Below are 19,167 nucleotides of genomic sequence, written 5' to 3' on the forward strand. Positions count from 1 at the left end.
AAAGCTTTCAAAAGGACAGCGGTATGTTCTTGTCAGTATTGAACTAAAGCTGGCTGTCTAGATATCCTGAATTCTCTTTATGGGTCAGTGACTGGTCTAATGATCTTGTGCAAATTGTGTGAAAATTGTTCACTATCTCAATAACATCCTTTATACAAATGGAGAGATCTTGTATTTCCCTAGATAATACCCTGAGAGAAAAGCTTTAACTGACTCCTGATTATCAGGGCACAAGGAAGGACACGAATTACCCAGTTTTCACACTGTAATAACAAGATCTTACATGTGTGTTAACCTGACTTTTCTGGAGTGCTTCCCACATCATGGATGTGGCCTGTGTCATGGAATTTGAATAAGATAGTGTATCTCAGACAGGCTGAGCCCTGACAAGTCTGGTTGAGAAGCCCCTTGGGAAGAAGGGTAAAGGACTGATTTAGGTTTGTGAGTCAACTCCTGGCACATTATAATCCAAAATCGCTCCATTCAGTTAGTACTTAACCAGGATCTACCTTGTACAATCACTGACTTAGGAGTGGGAATTCAAAAGTTGTGTCATATGAAAGTCCTTGAACTCAAAGAAATCCAATTTCTCTATTTTATTACGGCATCAAGATAACAAATAGAGAGCAAGATTAAACGCAGTCAAGTATATGAGACGGACAGTAACTCTTAGGGAGTTTAGAAATAGAGCTGTGTACTGGAAACAGATTTTTCTAGAGCAGGTGGGATTGAGCAAAGCATGATTTTGATTAGTGGGGGTAGGGGTGTGAGTGGGAAGAAGGAATGATGGGAAGTCTGGACAGACAAGGGGAAGCGTCCCAGCAACAGGAAGAGGCACACCTCACGCTGTTCCCGTGACCCAATGCCTGCCACCTACTGACCATCTCTTGGTCCTCGTGAGTCTAGTTTACCAAGCTCTTCCCCTCCCACGGGGCCTTCCCAGGTCCCTCCCTCAAAACGAAAAGCTCCTTCCTTGTCTTCCACAGCGTGGTACCTGTGCCCCTTTCATGGCATGGACTTCCTTCCATCTTCAATTAAGGTTGCTCACATGTCTCTTTGCCCAACTGGGCCACCCTCTTAAGGGCAGGGGCTGTATCTTATTCACTTTTGTATCCCCACCAATGGCCCACAAAGCTCCTCACACAAATTCAGTATGTATTAAAAAAAATGTGTTTTAATTGAAGTGAATGGGAGATAAAAAGTAGGATAAAGTGGAGCCAAATTATAAATAGATATATACACTGGAGTTAATTCATTCAATAACTATTTATTGAGTCATACTGTGTGCCAGGCCCTGTTCTGGCCTCTGGGGATCTATCCATGAACAAACCAGCGAAACATCTCTGCCCTGTGAGCTTACACTCTAGAAAATGGATGGGATCAGCAATAAATTTACATAAATTCAACCATACTATTCAGGAAAAAAAAGGATCCATATTTAAATAGTTTATTGGTGCTGTAAAAGTCTACTGTTGATATGTAGTTTGTATTATATATTGTACTTACTATATTCATAAACTATTCATCCTCATGTATTACACTACAGGGAATCTAATATAGAGAACTTTATTGGCAGTTTAAGAGATTCTCAAGGATCATTTTGAGCATGCTCGATTTCATCCTTAGGCAGTCTTTAGCACAGTCTTTGAAACCTAACCACCTTATAAGTTGTGACTCTACTGAAACAAAATGAAAACTGAGATTGTTGGGCAAAGAAGAACCAGTTTAAGTATTTGAGCATGAGAATGCTGACAATCACGTCTGGTCAGATTTGTCTGGTAACAGGGAATGAGAGACAGTACATTCACATGAACACACAAGGTCAATCAACAGTGGAATTCACATCAGGAATTAGAAGAAAACAGTTCATGAGCCATTTCCCATTCTTTTAAAACTAAAATAGTAAGAGCTTGAGGTCATAAATATTTATAATCAACTCGATTATAAAATCTAAACAAAAAAATTGTAACATACTGGCTTATTCTAACTAAAGGTTTATCATTTTCATATATTTTTCAAAGAGTATTTAAAAAGAACGCCAAGAAACATCGTTTTTAAATTTTGCAAAAACTTTACTCTATATACATTAATTCCAATCATTTAATCCTGAAAGCAATCTTCACTTGTACAATGTAAAAAAACTTTTGACAGTATGTGACTAGAAATATCCCATTACCATAAAGCTACAAACAGATTTATGCTCCTAAGAGCAAAGTTAGGAAAGCAAAAATAATAACCACACCAGTGATAAGCAGCAAGACAGAACTTTTTTGCACTTAGGGCCTGATTGGTTCTATTTAAACAAAACCTCTACCAACAGAGGACCAAAATAACATCTTATTTGGCAAAAAAAAAAAAAAAAAAAAAGATAAAAATATACATACAGAGGTCTGGAAACAGTGGAGAATGCCCACTTAAAAAATTAAACAATGAAATTATTCATATGTCACTTTTCTTCTTTAGTTCGCCTTATACAATTCAGGTTGCGCCATGTTTGTTAATGTTGTCACACTACTGTAAATCAATATGGTGAACAATGGGAGTTTGCTGTAATGAATCCGAACCATGAGAGCTAGATCCAGGAGCCCAAACAACCTTAGTTGCAACTCATTAAGCGGTGAAACAGATTATTTATCTTTGTAATTTTTACAAGCCGTAGCCAGATATCATGTGTGTATGTGTGCGTGCATGTGCACGTGCAAGTATGCCAGAGCAGTGAGAGAGAGTACAACTCAGAAGGGAGTGACATAAACAGGCTTACACAAGGACCCAAAAGATTTGGGCAGCCGACACTGAATTTCCCCAAAACAAACCTGAAGCTGAGCAATGGGGGAATTCGGGGATCTGTCATCACAATATAGAATCAGTGACAGATTTGGAGAACAAAGACTAAGTAAGGCAGGATGCCTCAGCCACAACATTCCCATGACACTGGAGGACACAAAGCAGTGACAGCCACTCTTCAGGCAGGGATCAGGGACAGACTCTGCCTGCACTTGGAGGGATTCCCTGGGTCTGCGGCCGAGGGTTCCTGCAAAGGCAAAGGGTCCCCAAAGGGCATCTGCAGTAGCCTCAGGCAGTGGCCCTCCACCTCACTCAGTGAGAATGTCTTAGGGACCCCAGAGTGTGGCCCTGGGTATCCCCTCCTCCTGGTCTCAACCCTTCTCTCGATACAGATACTATCCCTTCCAGAGACTTGGTCAAAAACTATCGCTACCTTCCACTTCCAACTCAGTCTCAGGAAGAGGGGGTTCTCGTCCCCATGGGGTCCCTGAGTTTGAGGTAATGCCGACATACTGTATGCTGTACCACAGTAACATATGAAGGCAGGCAAGTCCACTTTAAAACTCAAGCAATCTAAATTCAACATCGGCCAGTTTTTGTTACCTCAGTAATACTGTTTGGCGAGATAGTTTCTCCACACAACTTATGATGTGTGGGGTAAAGAAAAAAAATATTGCTAGAATGTGATAGAAATATTTTTAAAAGTTCAATGTTGAAACTCCTTAAGGGAAGGAAAAGGAGACATTTTACTTTTCCACTGTCTATGTTCCTGTCCTTGGCTTCGAGGTCAAAGAGCACCAAGGTTCCTGTTAAGCTAGTTCAAGCTTCTCCCAGCCCCTCCCCTGCACAACAATCCTAGGGAATTCCGGAGCCGTCTGCTTCCCAAATTTGTAATCTTATCTCTGGGCATGTCTACACAGCTCTTTAATTCAGTTTCAAAATCCACAGTACTTTTTAAACCAAATGACATAGTTGCATTCTTTAAATGCCAGCTATGAAATCATCACTTAAAAAAAAGAAAGAAACTACTCAGATAATATATACGTAAGACAAATAAACTTCTCTCCCTTTTTAAGTGCTTTATTTGGTCTGCTGCAGACATGCGTATGGCTGCTTCCAAAGAAAAGCCCTTAGGAGGAGCTGCTGACAGCATTCCGCAGTTTGATATTTGTTCTAATGTTGTCAGGTTCTTAGACGACCCCATACGTACGACTTGCTTCATGAAAACCCCCCAAAATGGGCACATTAGATACAGGAAAAAACCTTATTTATAATTCAGTGAATTTTTCTCACATCAAAATAACACTCTAACCTGTCCAAACATGCAGCTTCTCCTTTTCTTCCCCCATGAACTAAATTCCTTTCCTTAAAAAACAGTCAGACTTGAGGATTGAGTGAAAATCTACCATATTTCAAGTTCAACTCTGAGGGTTCTTTACAACTGTAGCATGATTTCAAATTCACATTGTCATTCATTTTTCTGTATTTTCCTATATTTATCCTAAATAACCTTCCTGGACCCTTATATTTAGGGAGAAACTAAAAGGGTTTTATATGATACTGCAAAGTTCCTGTAAATGCTCAGTTTATCAGGGTTTACTCTGAGCTCAATGTCAGACAACCTCTACATGACGCAAAGATACGGACAAGAAGTATTTCAAATACAAAACCCTTAGCTCTGTGTCATAAAAAAATTTGGGTAAAATCGCAAGCCTTCCACGGAATCATCTCGGCAAAGATGGCCCATCTTCTCTGCAAGAAGCAACCTAGAAATCAAGAGGAAAAGCCACAATCATGTGTCTGTTCAGAAACACAAACTACAAGGTGTAATGAAGAGCAAGGACCTTACGTACCGTTCTTTGGCCAGGAGGACAGACATTCCTACGAGCTTGGCAAACTCTTCTGACGTTAGGGATCCCTTTTCTGAAACCTAACAGAAACACAGAGCAGAAAAATGTGATGGTGTGGACCGTCTAGGCGCCAACCTAAGGAGAGCGTCCACCAGTATACTCGGGAAATAACTGACTGAATTTCCTACTAAATGTAAGAATATCCACTACAGAACCACCTCTTCTTCACTAATGTTTAATTCTGCAAAAGCTGAACGACCCAGAACAAACAGAGAAGAGGTTAAAATATCACGAAGTGCATAGTAAAACAGTGCGGGAGTACAAAGGCACTGCGGTAAAGCTTAAAAAGAACTATTTGCTATTCTAAGAAGGAACATACGACAAATTCTAATTGAGTGCATATTACACGCTCCACTGAGGACCCTTATCTACAGATGTAGTTTAAAATATGTGGTAGAAATACCTATAGTCTTGGGATTTTCATCGAGCTTAAAATTAGAAGCATAATAAATATGAGTTATTCAAATTATACAGGCTCGCCGCAGAGGCTATGAAGGCAGTAATATTTCAAATATCCTAATGAGTAATATTAGCAGTTTGGCCAGCAAAAGCCATCTAAACTACAGTTGCTTTTCATATTTTTTGAAGCAATTATTTCACAAAACAACTTGTGATGTTTTATAATGCTGCTTATGTGGGTGTTACTGAAAGAAAAAGTTCAGTCATGGGTAACATTCTGATTAACAGAGTTAAGAACCTGTTCTCAACACTGGGCATCAAATGAAAAGAGAACGCCTCACTAATTCTATCTCCTTACTTACAAGACGTTACGAGTATCGGGAAGTTTCAAAAAGCTTTCAAAGTATAATTTTGATTACTATTTATTCATTAATGATAAACTGTTTTTAATTGGGTCTTCAAATGTTACTTTTTAGTAAAGTTAAATCCAAAAGGAAATCCTGTTTCTCGAGTTGCTAAGCATCGCGTCTTGGTAGCAAGCCCTAATAACCAGAGGAAGCCGGGTTCACATACTGTCTCCAAGGCTGAGGCCACCATTTCCTCTTCCTTGTGGGCCTGAAGCTCAATTACCATGACGCCGCTGTCGAAAACTCGGAGCCTACAAATCGCAGATGGGAGAACAAAGCCATGAATATCAGGGATTTTCAACCCCTGAGGAGGCGCAAGTATTTCTTGATATCTTTTATGCCCAGGTATGAGGGGAAGAATAACACAAAATAACCTTTAAAACATAACGACCACAAGCAACCATGGCATAACTAAAAAGCTCATGAATAAACAGGTAATAAAATTATGAACTATAATCCAGAGGCTTTTCTATAATCCAGAAATACGTATGGCTACTTTTTTTTAACCTGAGGATAAGGAAAATATAATTCACAGCTCAATATTTGCACTTCTAAGCTTCCAGAAACTAACGCAAAATGTCTAGGGGAGGAGGCGCTGGTTACTCTGGCCTCATGGGAGGTGCCTACATTCTACTCTCACTGCCCTCAATCCACAGCCATCAGACTACTAGCACCCGCAGGCCACGCCCAGCCCTAAGGATGGAGGCCAGAATGACAGAGATGCTTGTGGGCCCAGTGAATTCTGTTCGCACGGAATGTAATTTCAAGAGGGGCGATATGGTGGCTGGCCCTGCAGGACGGCACCTGGCAGGGCTTGCCTGTCCTCTCTGTGAGGAGTAGCGACTACAGCCAGCAAGGCCCCGCGGAGGACCTTTTACCTGAGAGGTAATTTCAGCGCTTCCAGCATCTTGCACGCATTCACTAAATCTTCTGGCGAGAGCAACTAATGGGGAAACAAATCCAGTTTACACTGAAAATTAATAGAGTGATGCTATATAATTATAATGACCACTGAAACAGAAGAGCAAACTTAAAACATCGTTTATCAAGGATTTTAGGTAGCTTAATCACTACAAGGCAAAAAGGATTAACAAAGAAGCAGACTTCTACTCATTAAAGCAGTGCTATCCAACAGAAACAAAATGCAAGTCATAAATGTAATTTTTAATTTTCTAGTAGCCACATTAAAAAAATAAAAGGAAACAGGTGAAATTAGTTTTAATACATACGTTTTATTTAACCCAATAGGTCCAAAAATTCAACACATTATCAATACAAAAATTACTAATGAGATATTTAAGAATTCTTTATTCTGTACTAAATCTTGTAAAGTCAATGTATAATTTACACTTACAGCACCTCTCAGTTTACATTAACTACACTTCAAGTTCGCAGTGGCCACACGTGGCTAGCTAGCAGCTACCCTTCTGAACCACATGGCCTTAAAGACTCAGCCCATGTGGTGGCTGACAAGCACAGCTCTGAGTCACAAAGAATGGCTCCAGAGCCAGCCCAGCCTGGGTCCAAATAATTTGCCATGGTCAAATTATTTAATCTTTCTAAGCTTCAATTTCCTCTTCCCCAAATTATCCCCCAGACAGGGACAGTAAAAGTAGGCCCCTCACTGAGTTATTGGGCGGCTAGATGAGGGAACCCTTGCAGAGTGCCTGGCGGATGGTGAACACTCACTGATGGCAGTTATGATGACTATTGAAATAAGAACAGAGCAGAGGCTTAGCTCATGGGGCGGGCTGAATGCTGGAGAGACAGGTGTGGGTCATTTGCATGGAGCTGACACCACAAAACTGATTTAGAGGGCACAAAGGCGAGAACCCTGGAGGCCAAGGACATCTGGGTGTGAAGGGACAATGAGAGTTGAACAGCGGCTGCAGATTCAGAGCCAAAGAAGCGGGGCAGCTTTTTCTGTATCATTTACAGGCAATTGGTATCCAACCCAGTTAATTCAAACAGGTAACTATCACAGAGAAGGGGCATCACACTCAACCTTATTAATCACAACAACACAAACACAGAACATTAGAGCTGAAAGGTATCTGTGCGTCCAAACCCTTATTTTAAAGGTAGAAAACCTGAGTCCAGAGAGGTTAAGTAAGCTACTCAAGGTCACTCAGCAAATCACTGTCAAAACCAGGAACAGAATCTACCTCCTAGACCCCAGGGCAGTATTCTATTCACTGCACCACACTGCTTCTCCAAATAGTTTTGATATTCACAACCCTTCCTCAAATTCTATTCACTATAGGGGAATTTGTACTATATTAAGAAAGTCTATAATTAGTTAAAAGAATATCTAAATATTCTATTCTTACTTCCATTCCTCGAGCTCGGTTTACTAAACAGTATACCTCTGTGAGTGACATTATTCCTCCTCATTCCTGTTAAAAATGAAACAAAAGAAGTATTACGTTACACTTAGCACCAGTTGGCATTTAACAGAAATCACAATCAGAGTGAAATCAGAAATCATAAAATTTCTTAAGAAGCTTTTGAAAACTGTATTTACAAACAGGAAGACCTGTTCAGATACCCTGAGGCAATTCAAATTCAATACTTGGACTTGTCATTATTACTGTTTTAACATTTACTCAACGAAAAATGGGGCTCTCTTCTTTCATGTTTCAGAAAGTGTATTTAAATGTTTCAAGTTATTCCAACTAATAAATGAAAAAAATCATAGAATTAAATAGGAATATCACCATTTTACAACCCCTAATAAAGTAACAGATCTCCATAATGACTACCAATGGCTGCCAACATCACAAAAAAAGACGCTCAGACGTTATGCACCTCCTGATGGAAATGCTGCTGACTGTGGCTTGTGGCACTAAACCCACAGGAGATGCGGTGAGTGCTTCCGCTTTTGGACTAATGTGCGTTCATTCCTCCGTTTACATTTCCAGTGTAGTCATTTTACCTACAACCCTCGAACTGCTGACGTGCACCGGCCTTATGATCTCCTCCGGCACCATCACACCCTCATGCCGTCTGTTGCTGAGGTTGAGGCGGTCACCAGCTGACCTGGGAAATCTTTTTGCAATGGCAGCTTTTTGGTTAAAAATTTATCCTGGGTTTTCATCTGTGGCAGTTATATGCTCCACTGCTCCAGGTTGGATTTTGAGCATGTAGGCATAGCCTCAGAACCTAGTTTTATTTAAAGCTTAGTGGCAAATACACTAAAGTATTAATAGTGTATGTTTTTGGGTGATGGGACTATAGGTAATTTTTTCCTCCTCCATGGTTTTTGGTTTTGTTTTGTGTGTCACTGTGTTTCTTGTTCTGGCTGCTGTAACAAAATACCATTGACTGGGTGGCTTAAACAACACACATTTGTTACTCATACTTCTAGACCCTGGGAAGTCCAGGATCAAGGTGCTGGCTGGTTCCGTGTCTGGGGAGGGCCCTCTTCCTGTTTTGCAGAGGGACCACTTTGCTGTGTCCTCATATGGCAGAGAGCGAGCACAGCCTAGCTCTCTGGTCTCTTATAAGGGCGCTAATCCCTTCATGAGGACTCCACCCTCGTGACCTCATCTAAACCTAATTACCTCCTACAGGACCCTCCCCGCCCCCAAAATGCCGTCACATTGGGGTTAAAGGGTTCAACAAAGGAATCTGGGGTGGGGGGCCCAACATTCAGTCCATAGCGTTGTGACTGATAAAGGAGCATGGATCCTGCAGTCAGGCAGACCTGGGTTCGAATCCTATCATTGCCACTTAGCAGCTGTGTGACTTTGGGCACAACATGTATCATGTCTAAGTGTCGTTTTCTCCGTGTGGCAGTTGGGGTCTTGCTGTTCGCCTCACCGAGTTGCAGATCCTTCAATGAAACAGCACGTGCACGTTCCTGGTGGGCACTCAGGAAGTGTTTCTCTCCCTTCATCTGCACTCTCCTTTACCACTGAGTTTCAGCGCAGTGAGTGCTGCATGAATGAACGGCTGGACAGGTAACTGGTCTCCTGTGCTGTGTCCTTTCAGTGACCTGCATAATGCGGCTGCCGGTTCCTTCGCCTCCGCGTTTGCTGCCCTGGTGCTCTGCCCCACTGAGCTTGTGAAGTGCCGGCTACAGACCATGTACGAAACGCAGATGTCGGGGAAGATAGCCAAAAGCCAGAAGTAAGCACCGCTTGGGCACAAACATTAGGTCTCGAACATGTATTGAGTATTTTAAAAAATATATTGTACTAAAATTAAGTGACAGATATAGAAACAGATGTGTCTAATCCAAAATACTGTTTCTAGAACTTCTACCAATCAGAATAATTTTCTGAACGGACTATTTGTGGTGGTCAGACCCACCCCCCAGGCCACAGAACATCATAGACAGGTGTTTAATACCCCAGAAGTGATGAAGCCAGGAGCTTCTACCCCTTTTGACCGGTTGAGGGCATAAGGCATGATCCCCAGCTGTTTTTGGAGGCACATGGCAGACAGCTTTGGAACTGTGTGTGAGAACTGAGCCTTCATAAGGGACGCTTTGGTTCTGAGATGAATATTTGATGCCCTTTCCCAGGTTTCACGTAGATGTTCAGGCTGATCACCTCAGATCCCAGCGGTAACTTTCTTTACGCCCCTCCCTAATCCTTCAAGCGGACCTGCAAAGGGCGCCAGTTCTGGGAACACTGAGCAGGACCGTTGTGAGCATAGCTGCCCTTCAGATCAAATTCCTCTCCAGCTCAGTCTTGAAAGATCCTAGTTACCCTGTGAAGGTGTATATGTCACGTACATATGATTTATTTGAATTGTAAAGCAATTTATTATCCTGATTAATCTCAAAACTTGCTTATTTATCTTCACATCTGGCTGACTGCAGTTCTGGGGGTGAATATTGCTGTGGTTAACTCAGACCCTGTCAATCCACTGGGGAAAATTGGTAGATAAATTGACCATTTTCAGAGTTACCAGTCCCCTTGCAGCAGCGAGGCTGGGGTTTGTAATAGAGCCCAATTTCCTGCACCCTTGGGATTCTTTACAACCAATTTGAATCTATTATTCATAGCCCAGAGTCCAAAACTGTGAGTCTTTAAGACTTTTTATTGAGATAGTATGTGTACACAGTAACACGAACACACACAGAAAACGTAAGTGTGAAATGAACATGCCTTTGTAACCAGTGCCCAAGAAGTAGGATGTTAATAGCCCCCAGAAAGTTGCCCTCATGCCCCTTGTAGTGGTTTAAGGTATTTTTAAGGAAAATAGTTAGGTCCAAAGGACTTAGGCAGATGGACAGCTTGCGTGAAAGTAAGTACTGGCTGACTGTATTTTAGGCATAGCAGTGGCCACGCAGGGATGTAGAGTAGCTTGGGGTTAAGACTTGGATGGGAAGGTAGGCTGGCCGTGTCGAGTTGGGTTACTTTGTTACGTTCACATCCGAGGATGAGAGCAGCGTTGCAGGAAGGACCTGGCTGATGGATAATACCCGATGAAGCCTTCTGAAGTCCGAGGAAGGAAGATAATCATCAAAAGCAGGTGGCCTTTGTTCCCTCTGGGCTTGGTCCTTCATTGGTCCAAACTGAGTCACCTGCTCTCTGAGAACAAAGTGAGGAGTGAGGGGTCCGCCAGGCTGCTGAGTGTGCGGGTTCTGCGCTCTTCCTGCCACGGTGCACGTACTCGGGAAGAGGAGTCTAGATGGACGGGGTGCTGTGTTCCGGCTGCTGCAGGACTCGGATCTGCTTAATTAGAAAGCCTTGCACACCTACCTCTCTAAGAACTAAGTCCTGGTGCTTCTTGCCTTACAGGAGCCGTAGCTCCATTCTTAGAATTTCTTTTGTCTTGCCTTAAAGTAATGTTTAATGTTACTTGCTCGTTTCCCTGCACTGACACAGAATAAGACAAACCCTAAACACCTGAACCAATTTTCTCAGAACACAGCAGATCAAAAGAAAGGTTGGGGAGATAGAAATCGAGGGAGGTAAGGGACTGGGCAAATAGGATACCGTTTTATTCTTGCTGAGTTTGGACAACTCCTTATTGTAATTTCGCTTATTCCGTATTGAAAAATTGGATGTTAGCTTTTTTACATCTTTGATAATATGCCTTCTAGAAATGTGTGCTTCCATTTTAATGAGATTTCTTTACCCTGGAGTAGTTCAGGTGACAAAGGTTGTTATAAAATAGCTGTATCTGAGATTTCCTTCCCACAGCGGCCTTTTAGAATTCTGGTTCTCTGTTTACAGATTCAGCTGCTTCGCCTGCTGTAACTGTCTCTCTGTGTCTCCTCCCAGTACAGTTTGGTCTGTCGTGAAGAGTATCCTTAGGAAGGATGGCCCCTTGAGCTTCTACCATGGACTCTCGAGCACTTTACTTCGAGAAGTACCGGGCTATTTCTTCTTCTTCGGTGGCTATGAACTGAGCCGATCGTTTTTTGCATCTGGGAGATCAAAAGATGAACTAGGTAAATGTATTTGCGTGGACGGCGGGTGGGTTGATGGTGTCCGCTTCCCGACTGTATGGTTGCTGCGGATTCCGTGCACTCTGCGCCGCCTTGTAGGGGATCCACCTGGCACTGGGGAGATTCTAAATCGCAGAAAGTCACAGGGCCGAATGATTTCTAGCATCTTGTTCTGGGCTTCATAATTTCCTCAGGACAGGGGCTGGAGCAGCACATCCCAAACTTCTTCCCTAGAATAACATTTGTGAATTTCTTCTGGATCTATTTTCAGGAAGAAGAAATATAGAAATTACTTTCCCTGTGGGAAATTACCTATAAGTCAGCTTGCAATAAACTGAGAACTTGGTAATAAGTCTTGATAGTGTTTTGAGAGCAGTGAAAAGTGTAGTTCTTTCTAGTTTGTTCTCTTTAGCTGCTGGATACAACCATATCAATGTTTGAATCACATGGGTGATAACTTTTTTCTTGAACACCTCCCTTCATGGTTGGTGGACTTATTCTGGGGTTGGTCAAGCTCCCAGGCTTAACTGTCTTGTTTAATAAGACAACTTTGGTTTTTCATGGTAAAGGAAGAATCAGGGCTGTGGGGCATTAAGATAGTTAAGAGAAGGCTGATAAATGCCTCACCCTGCATTTCAGTGGCCTCTATTCTCATTCCTCCTGTAAGGCGTTGCCATGCTGCTGGGGGCCTGCTGATTCTAGGGGCCAGCCCTCCAAGGATGGCACAGGAGGGCCACAGTGCCACAATGATCAGCCTAAACATGACCCTCGCTTGGGCTTCTCGTCCTGGCATGATGAGGGGTAGACCCAGGCCACCAACCGGAACCTTATGCTCTTAGAGCTTCGACAGTCTCCTCAGGGAATTGTGTTTGCAGCGTTTTTGTTTGTACCTACCTCCGGCCACTGCCATTGGCCTCTGGAAACATCACATCAGCTGCCCTTGAGACAAAATACTGTTTGCTAATTTTCTTCTCTAGGCCCTGTCCCTTTGATGTTAAGTGGTGGCGTTGGTGGAATCTGCCTCTGGCTTGCTGTATACCCAGTGGATTGTATAAAATCCAGAATTCAGGTTCTTTCCATGTCGGGGAAACAGGCAGGATTTCTTGGAACCTTTATAACTGTTGTGAGAAATGAAGGTGAGTCTGGTAATTGCAGAAACAGGAGGTATGTTTAGAGGGGCTGGTCATTTCGGTGCTAGTTTCGTTGAGGTGGTCAGGTGTGTAATTGCTTTCTTCCCCCTCCGCATATCCCTTTTCTAGTACTGTATATTAATCCACATTTGTGGATTTCTGTTTCCAACCCCCTTTCTTTAGTTTAGTTAGTTAGTTTAGTTAGTTTCATTATTCTCAAGAAAATTTAAAGTTCTTATTCCTAACCCCTGGCCCGGGTACCTGTCAGGATTCTTTGTTCTCAATAGCCTGGAGGGAATTGTTAACTAGGGGCTTTGTCTAAGGGAATAGGTGTTTTGAAGTTAGCACCACTTGTTTTACATACTGTATTATCAGAAAATGATCTCTAAGAACCACGAAGGGATTTAAAAGAATGTACAACATCCTTAATGCTAAGACTTCTGGAATTAGAAATGCACTAAGCAACTTCTGAAGGTAATTTGCTATCAATTCTTAGAGTTAAGCAGGAGGATAAAGATTTTCCAGTTAATGTTTGTTTAAAGCCAGTTTTATGCAACTAGTGAGTAAAGTTCTGTCCTTCCAGCATCCACTGTACGTCTTAAACCTTGGGATGTGAATGTCCCTGTCTTGATTTTAAGAGAGAGAGCAGGGGCCGGCTCCGTGGCCGAGTGGTTAAGTTCGCGTGCTCCGCTGTGGCGGCCCAGGTTTCGGATCCTGGGTGCAGACATGTCACCGCTCGTCAAGCCATGTTGAGGTGGCGTCCCACATCCCACAACTAGAAGGACCTGCAACTAAGATATACAACTATGTACGGGGGGGGTTTGGGGAAATAAAGCAGAGAAAGAAAAAAAAAGCACCATAACAATATGCAGAAACTGTTTAGTTTGTATCCCAAATAGAGTGCAGACATCTTGTACATTACTGATAGTAACCCCTCTTTAAATTTGCGTAACACTTTATGGTTTTACAAAGTACTCACACCTCAATTATCTAACTAGCTCTTCATAACTACCTTGGGCAGTGCTAATGCTAGAAACAGGTCTCTGACTTCAACGCTGGTGTTGATGCTAGAAACAGGTCTCTGACTTCAGTGCCGGTGCTCTTTCTGCTGGCCCAATGCCTCGTGGCCCTCACCCCCCAGGAGAAGCTGCAAGGCTGCTGCCTCCTGTGGCTCTGTGGTTGCCTCCTGTCTGCCCACGTGAGGCCTCAGCTCTACCCAATCCATTTACCAGAAGTTAACCAGGTGTGGAATTGGTATATGTTACCTAAGCATCAACCAGCTTTGCTGGGAGACCTGACACTTGTCCTGTTTCTGTTAGTTGATTTGTTTCCGTCAGTCCAGGGAAACCCGGAAATAAGTCTTTCCATCACTTGTTGGTTTTTAGTGCTATTGGCTGGATTTCTAAGTGTAAAAATATCTATGCTTTGCAGCTTTGTGGGGTGGCTCCAAGGAGGGGAGTCTCAGTCTTCCATCACCTTTTATCTTCTAGGAATAATGGCCTTGTATTCTGGACTGAAACCTACTATGATCCGAGCGTTCCCTGCCAACGGGGCACTATTCTTGGCCTATGAATACAGCAGAAGGTTGATGATGAGCCAGTTTGAAGCTTACTGACGTGTTCTGGCGAACCGAGATCCAAATAGGCGTTTGAGGGCTGCAGTTCCTCTCAGGGCTTCATGGAGTACAAGACCAATGTGAATTATTTTGATTTTGTGGGAAATTTGTTTTTGTCTTCTCTTCTGCTTTAAATCTTCAGCTTTATGGAAGGACCTCTATTTTACATCATGTAATTTCTGCTCATAATTGTATTGAAATAGAAAAGTTACTGCTCTTGTCCTTGGTGGGACTTTCAGGGCGAGCTGCTGGCCCTCTGTAGCGAATCTGAAAGGCTAAATACAGTTATATCAGGGCTTTTGCGTAACCCTGTATGTGTACATGCAGTCTGGATGGTTATGTGCTGTGAGTGAAGCACACTTTGTTCCATGTTTGATCTCAAATCTCACCAGGAAAACCTAGAGGCGTTAACCACGTTTCATAAAGATGGTTATAAATGATTGCTTAAGCCATCCTATATGTAGGGTCTCTTTTAAAATCTGCTTAGCACCTATACTATACTAAGTGGTTAAAGTTTTTAAAAAGTTTTCCTGTGGTGCTTGAAAACTAAAATATCCATCTGTGTTTTAAAGAGGAGACCATACCTGCATACTGGTGTGGCTTCCATGTTCTTGATTTGTTTCAGAGTAGGCATCCTGGATTTTCCCAGGATGCTCTACTGTTAAAATAGTGCCATTCATTTTCTAGGTGGAATCATATTCTACACTCTGACGTCTTGTTGGGTTTGGCCTAGAGCATCAGGCCTTCGGGCAACAGCACGCCCTCCCCGTGCCAACTTCCCTTCCCTCTCCCAAAGAGCTTCCTGTCTGCTGGGCTTTAGGTTGAGGAAGGGGCTGAAGGGAGGGGGCTGTGCTGCTGTGCTTTGTGAAGTCAGCTTGTGGCTGACAACAGCCCTTAGCTCCTGTCTTGCTCCTGGTCTGGGTGGGATTCCAGAGTATTGTGTTGGACCATCTATGGGCTGTTGATCTACTTTGAGCCTCTCACTCATTACCTGCACCAATTGGAAACCCATCCAGGGAGCAGAGCGCCAAAGCCAAGAGAAGCCCTCGTTCCCTGTCTGGTGACTGAGTGATGGGGCTCATGGGTGGAGTCCTCCCATCTCGGACAGAACTAGACACAGTGTAGTGTTTGCACTCCACTGTGAGTAATGTCTGGGCTGACCCATTCTAACATGTCTCAGGATCCATACTGCTTGCCTTGCTTTTACAGTTTCGGAGCCTTTCACATTTGGTACTGGCAGTCAGTGAAGTTTAATGGTGACCATGTGGGGTGTGACTTTATAAAGCAAGGAAACAGGAAAAGTAGTTTTGTTAAACTCTGCCATGTATGTGTACTAACCACAACAAAAACCCCAGTTCATCCGATCCCCAGACTTGGGGATGGGCAGCTGCTCCTTGGCCACCTGGTGTAAGAGAGTCCTCCTCGTCACCACTAAAGCAAGCCACCTCATTCCGTGCCACTCCAAGACCTGCAAGGGCTCTCGCAGTAAAAAGTGTTCTTAAGCAGCCTGTGAGACTGAAAGCAGGCAGCCTGACACTGTTAATAGTAGTCCATACCAGGTGTGTCTGTCCCTGTTGGCAGAATGTAAATAATTTTTCTACCTTGCTTTTCTCTCCATACTTAAATGGTCAGTAGCTACTGAGGGGAGCCTCATCTCAGCAGTCTTGGCTTGAAGCGAAGTAGAAAATGGGACTGGCTTCCAGCAGGAAGTGAAGTGCTTCAGAGTCTGTGGTCCCCCTGCCCGGCGCCTGTGGGTCATCTGGGGGTTAGCCCTGTCGGCAGCAGACCCTCTCATGTTGTCCTTTAAGGATTGAACTAAGTGTCTTCAGTAGAAGCCATCTGAGGCAAGGAAGAGTGAGTGGGAGTAAGGAATGGAAACCAAAGTCAGGAGAATTTTTTTTTTCATTCTGTTTGCTTAATTCATGGTTCAGTATTTGGGTACAATTTGTACCATTTCAGATTTGTACTCCAGACAAAAATATAGTAGCTTGAAATATTGTGTTTAAAGAAATTCTATTGTTCTATCATCATTAAATTATTTACCTAATATTTGAGCATATGATGGGTTGTTTTGTTTAAGTACTTTATATCCATGCAAAGAACTAAGTGACGGTGATGTTTGAGGCATGTTTAGTAATATTCCGAGGTGGTGGTTTTCTTGCAACAAGCATTGGTTTTTGTCAGCAAGATTCCTGATGTAAAATTATTTCACTGTAGGTAAATGGACCAAAATACACACTTTTTATATACACTGGCGGTATGAAACTTGGCTCTCTGGAATCACTCCCCCTGCACCAGGCTGTGGATGGGACGGGACTGATTTGGCAGGACGCCATTCTATCTTTTAAAATAGTTAAACTTCTTGCTATTAAGTTTTGGATAATTCTATTTCAGATTAGTAAATTCTGTTTAAGAAAACCAGTATTATTCTGATGTATTATGATGGAAGTTTCTTGCATTGGTCAAAGAACGCTTCACACTGGGTTTGAAGAAAGCAATACCCAAGAGGCCCTAAACCAGTTCTTGTTAGGTGAGCAAAAGCAGGGGAGTGTGGTGACTCAGAATTGCCAGAAATCTTGATGCATTTTGGAGGATTAGGGGAGAGAAACCCCAACTGTAGTCCCCTTTATTTCTAAAAGCCAGGTTCTTAAAAACTGCGCTTTCCTTCCCTTGTTGTTGGCAGTATTGAGAAAGGTGACTGGCTCGGTTGAAGAGTGAGATCGCAGTTTTTCCCCATTCCCCTAAGCCCGCCGCCGCCTCTGCCCTCCGTGGGTTGTTGCTCCAGGAATTTTAAAGGAAACTGTACAACGTATTCTGCCACAACACGTTTCTGTCACACAAATACAGGGAACAAAGTAGTCATAACGTGGAAGGAACTTGAAAGCATGTTCCTCCAAGACCTCTTCCTCCAAGGGGAGCCCGATTAGGGGAGTAAAATGACAACTTCTGTCAGAAAAGCAGAGAGTCTTCAGCTAGGCTGCTGCACCGGTAGCTGGGACCCTTTGTGGGCTATTTTGAGGGGAAAAAAGAGCACCATAACCAGGCAGCCTGCCAGGATTGCACGGCTTTCTGTGCCACCATGATGCCCAGCGGCTCAGAGCTCTACTCCCATCTGTGCCGCTCTGCCACCCACCAGCCCTTCTCTAAAGTATGGCTCTAGGTCCCCTTTAAAAAAGATACCTACGGTGGCAACTGCCAGATAGTCTGAGCTGCCAACCTGGGTGGTGAGTGGTTAGCATGCTGGTTACGAAGTTGCTTAGTTGGAGTGGTCTGTCCCAAACCCTATTTTTTCCCCACGAACTTGTTGTTTTTTTTTAGTGTGCTTTTTGCCGAGCACAAGGTTTTCAGGAATGAGTACACTGTTTTAGCAGAGGCACCGGTTCTTATCAGTTGCTACCTCTCACTTCTTGATAAATTCAACTTGGTCTAGACTGTTGAGAGCCTTGCCAATAAAAGGAAAATCACTCAAGGATAATTTAAATAAAGCCAAAATAGAACTGTTTTCAAGGACAATTATGGCCCTGAGATAAAGTTGCAGTGAAGGTACTTAGTATAAAATAGCACCCAGTACCAATGAGAATATGATTTCCGGTGGACACAGGGCTAGCGTGTGTTTATGACAGAAAGGTGACCTTGCCTCGCAGTTCCACATCACCTGAGTGAAGTCGGTTGTGAGTAGGGGCGGGTTGTAAAATAATCTAGATTTCTCCAGGCAAATATTTCCTTTGGCTTCACTTATGATGTTACACAAAAGCAAAAGTTACTGAGATTCTTTATCCTTCATGTTTACCAAGATTCTGTTAGCCTCCCCGACGTCTGTGCCTGTAGAATTAAAGGAAGCTCGTCACTCCGTGCGGTGCTTGGGGCAAGAGAGAAGTGTGTGTTGGGGGTGGGGGACTGCTTGTGGAATGGTTCTTGGGGTTTGAAACAGTCTTTGCTGCCAATGTGATGTTTGCTAACAGACAGTTTGTAAATCAAGTGGAGGAAGAAAATAGGGATTGCCTTTCTAATAAACCTGAAATTACAAATGTGAAAGCAGGGAATACATACTTGTTCAAAAATATATAAGTAAATGAAATAAACCCACAGTATTGGGGAGAATCGCATTTTTAAAATATCTCGATTATTTTGATATGAAAGTTTTATTTCAAAGTTCTTAAAAGTGGTAACTTTTAATGTTCCTGTTAGTGCTGTTGAGTCAATTCCGACTCCCAGCGACCCTGTGGACAGCAGAGCAGAACCCTGCCCGGTCTTTTTGTACCATCCTCTCGCCTTCCAGCGCTCTATCAGACAATTCTCCGCTGCTCTTCACAGGGTTTTCATGGCCAATTTTTTTGGAAGTGGGTGGCCAGGCCCTTCTTTCTAGTCTGTCTTAGTCTGGAGTCTCTGCTGAAACCTGTCCTCCATGGGTGACCCTTCTGGTATTTGAAAAACTGGTGGCACAGCTTTCAGCATCACATCAACATGCAGCTGCCACAGTATGACAACCGACAGATGGGGTGGTGTGGTTCCCTGA

General features: G+C 43.1%; 2 protein-coding genes across 8 annotated transcripts in view; one reads left to right on the forward strand and one right to left on the reverse strand.

Moving 5' to 3' along the window:
- Positions 1 to 3,843: 3,843 nt before the first annotated feature.
- On the reverse strand, positions 3,844 to 8,529 carry LOC138918384 (vacuolar protein-sorting-associated protein 36-like). The gene is made up of 6 exons (XM_070239662.1): positions 8,436 to 8,529; positions 7,831 to 7,896; positions 6,379 to 6,443; positions 5,667 to 5,751; positions 4,638 to 4,714; positions 3,844 to 4,550 (listed from the first exon to the last, which is right to left on the reverse strand). Exons 2-6 carry the CDS (start codon positions 7,879 to 7,881, stop codon positions 4,457 to 4,459), a joined length of 372 nt encoding a protein of 123 aa, XP_070095763.1. The 5' UTR covers positions 7,882 to 7,896; positions 8,436 to 8,529; the 3' UTR covers positions 3,844 to 4,456.
- Positions 8,530 to 9,305: 776 nt separating this feature from the next.
- LOC138918379 (mitochondrial ornithine transporter 1-like) overlaps positions 9,306 to 19,167 on the forward strand; it is a 159,502-nt gene continuing 149,640 nt past the window's right edge. For 6 of the 7 annotated variants that reach the window (XR_011427710.1, XR_011427709.1, XR_011427711.1 and 3 more), the window contains exons 1-3: positions 9,306 to 9,631; positions 11,740 to 11,909; positions 12,884 to 13,042. Coding sequence is in view for 4 of the 7 variants with exons in the window: in XM_070239642.1 (XP_070095743.1) it covers positions 9,447 to 9,631; positions 11,740 to 11,909; positions 12,884 to 13,042 (514 nt within the window). In the remaining 3 variants the exon portion in view is untranslated. Of the gene's footprint in view, positions 9,632 to 11,739; positions 11,910 to 12,883; positions 13,043 to 14,526; positions 18,758 to 19,167 lie in introns of those variants that run through there. The other variant, XM_070239639.1, reaches the window with a different exon arrangement.

This window comes from Equus caballus, chromosome 17 (genome assembly GCF_041296265.1).
Source record: "Equus caballus isolate H_3958 breed thoroughbred chromosome 17, TB-T2T, whole genome shotgun sequence".
Lineage (NCBI taxonomy): Eukaryota > Metazoa > Chordata > Mammalia > Perissodactyla > Equidae > Equus > Equus caballus.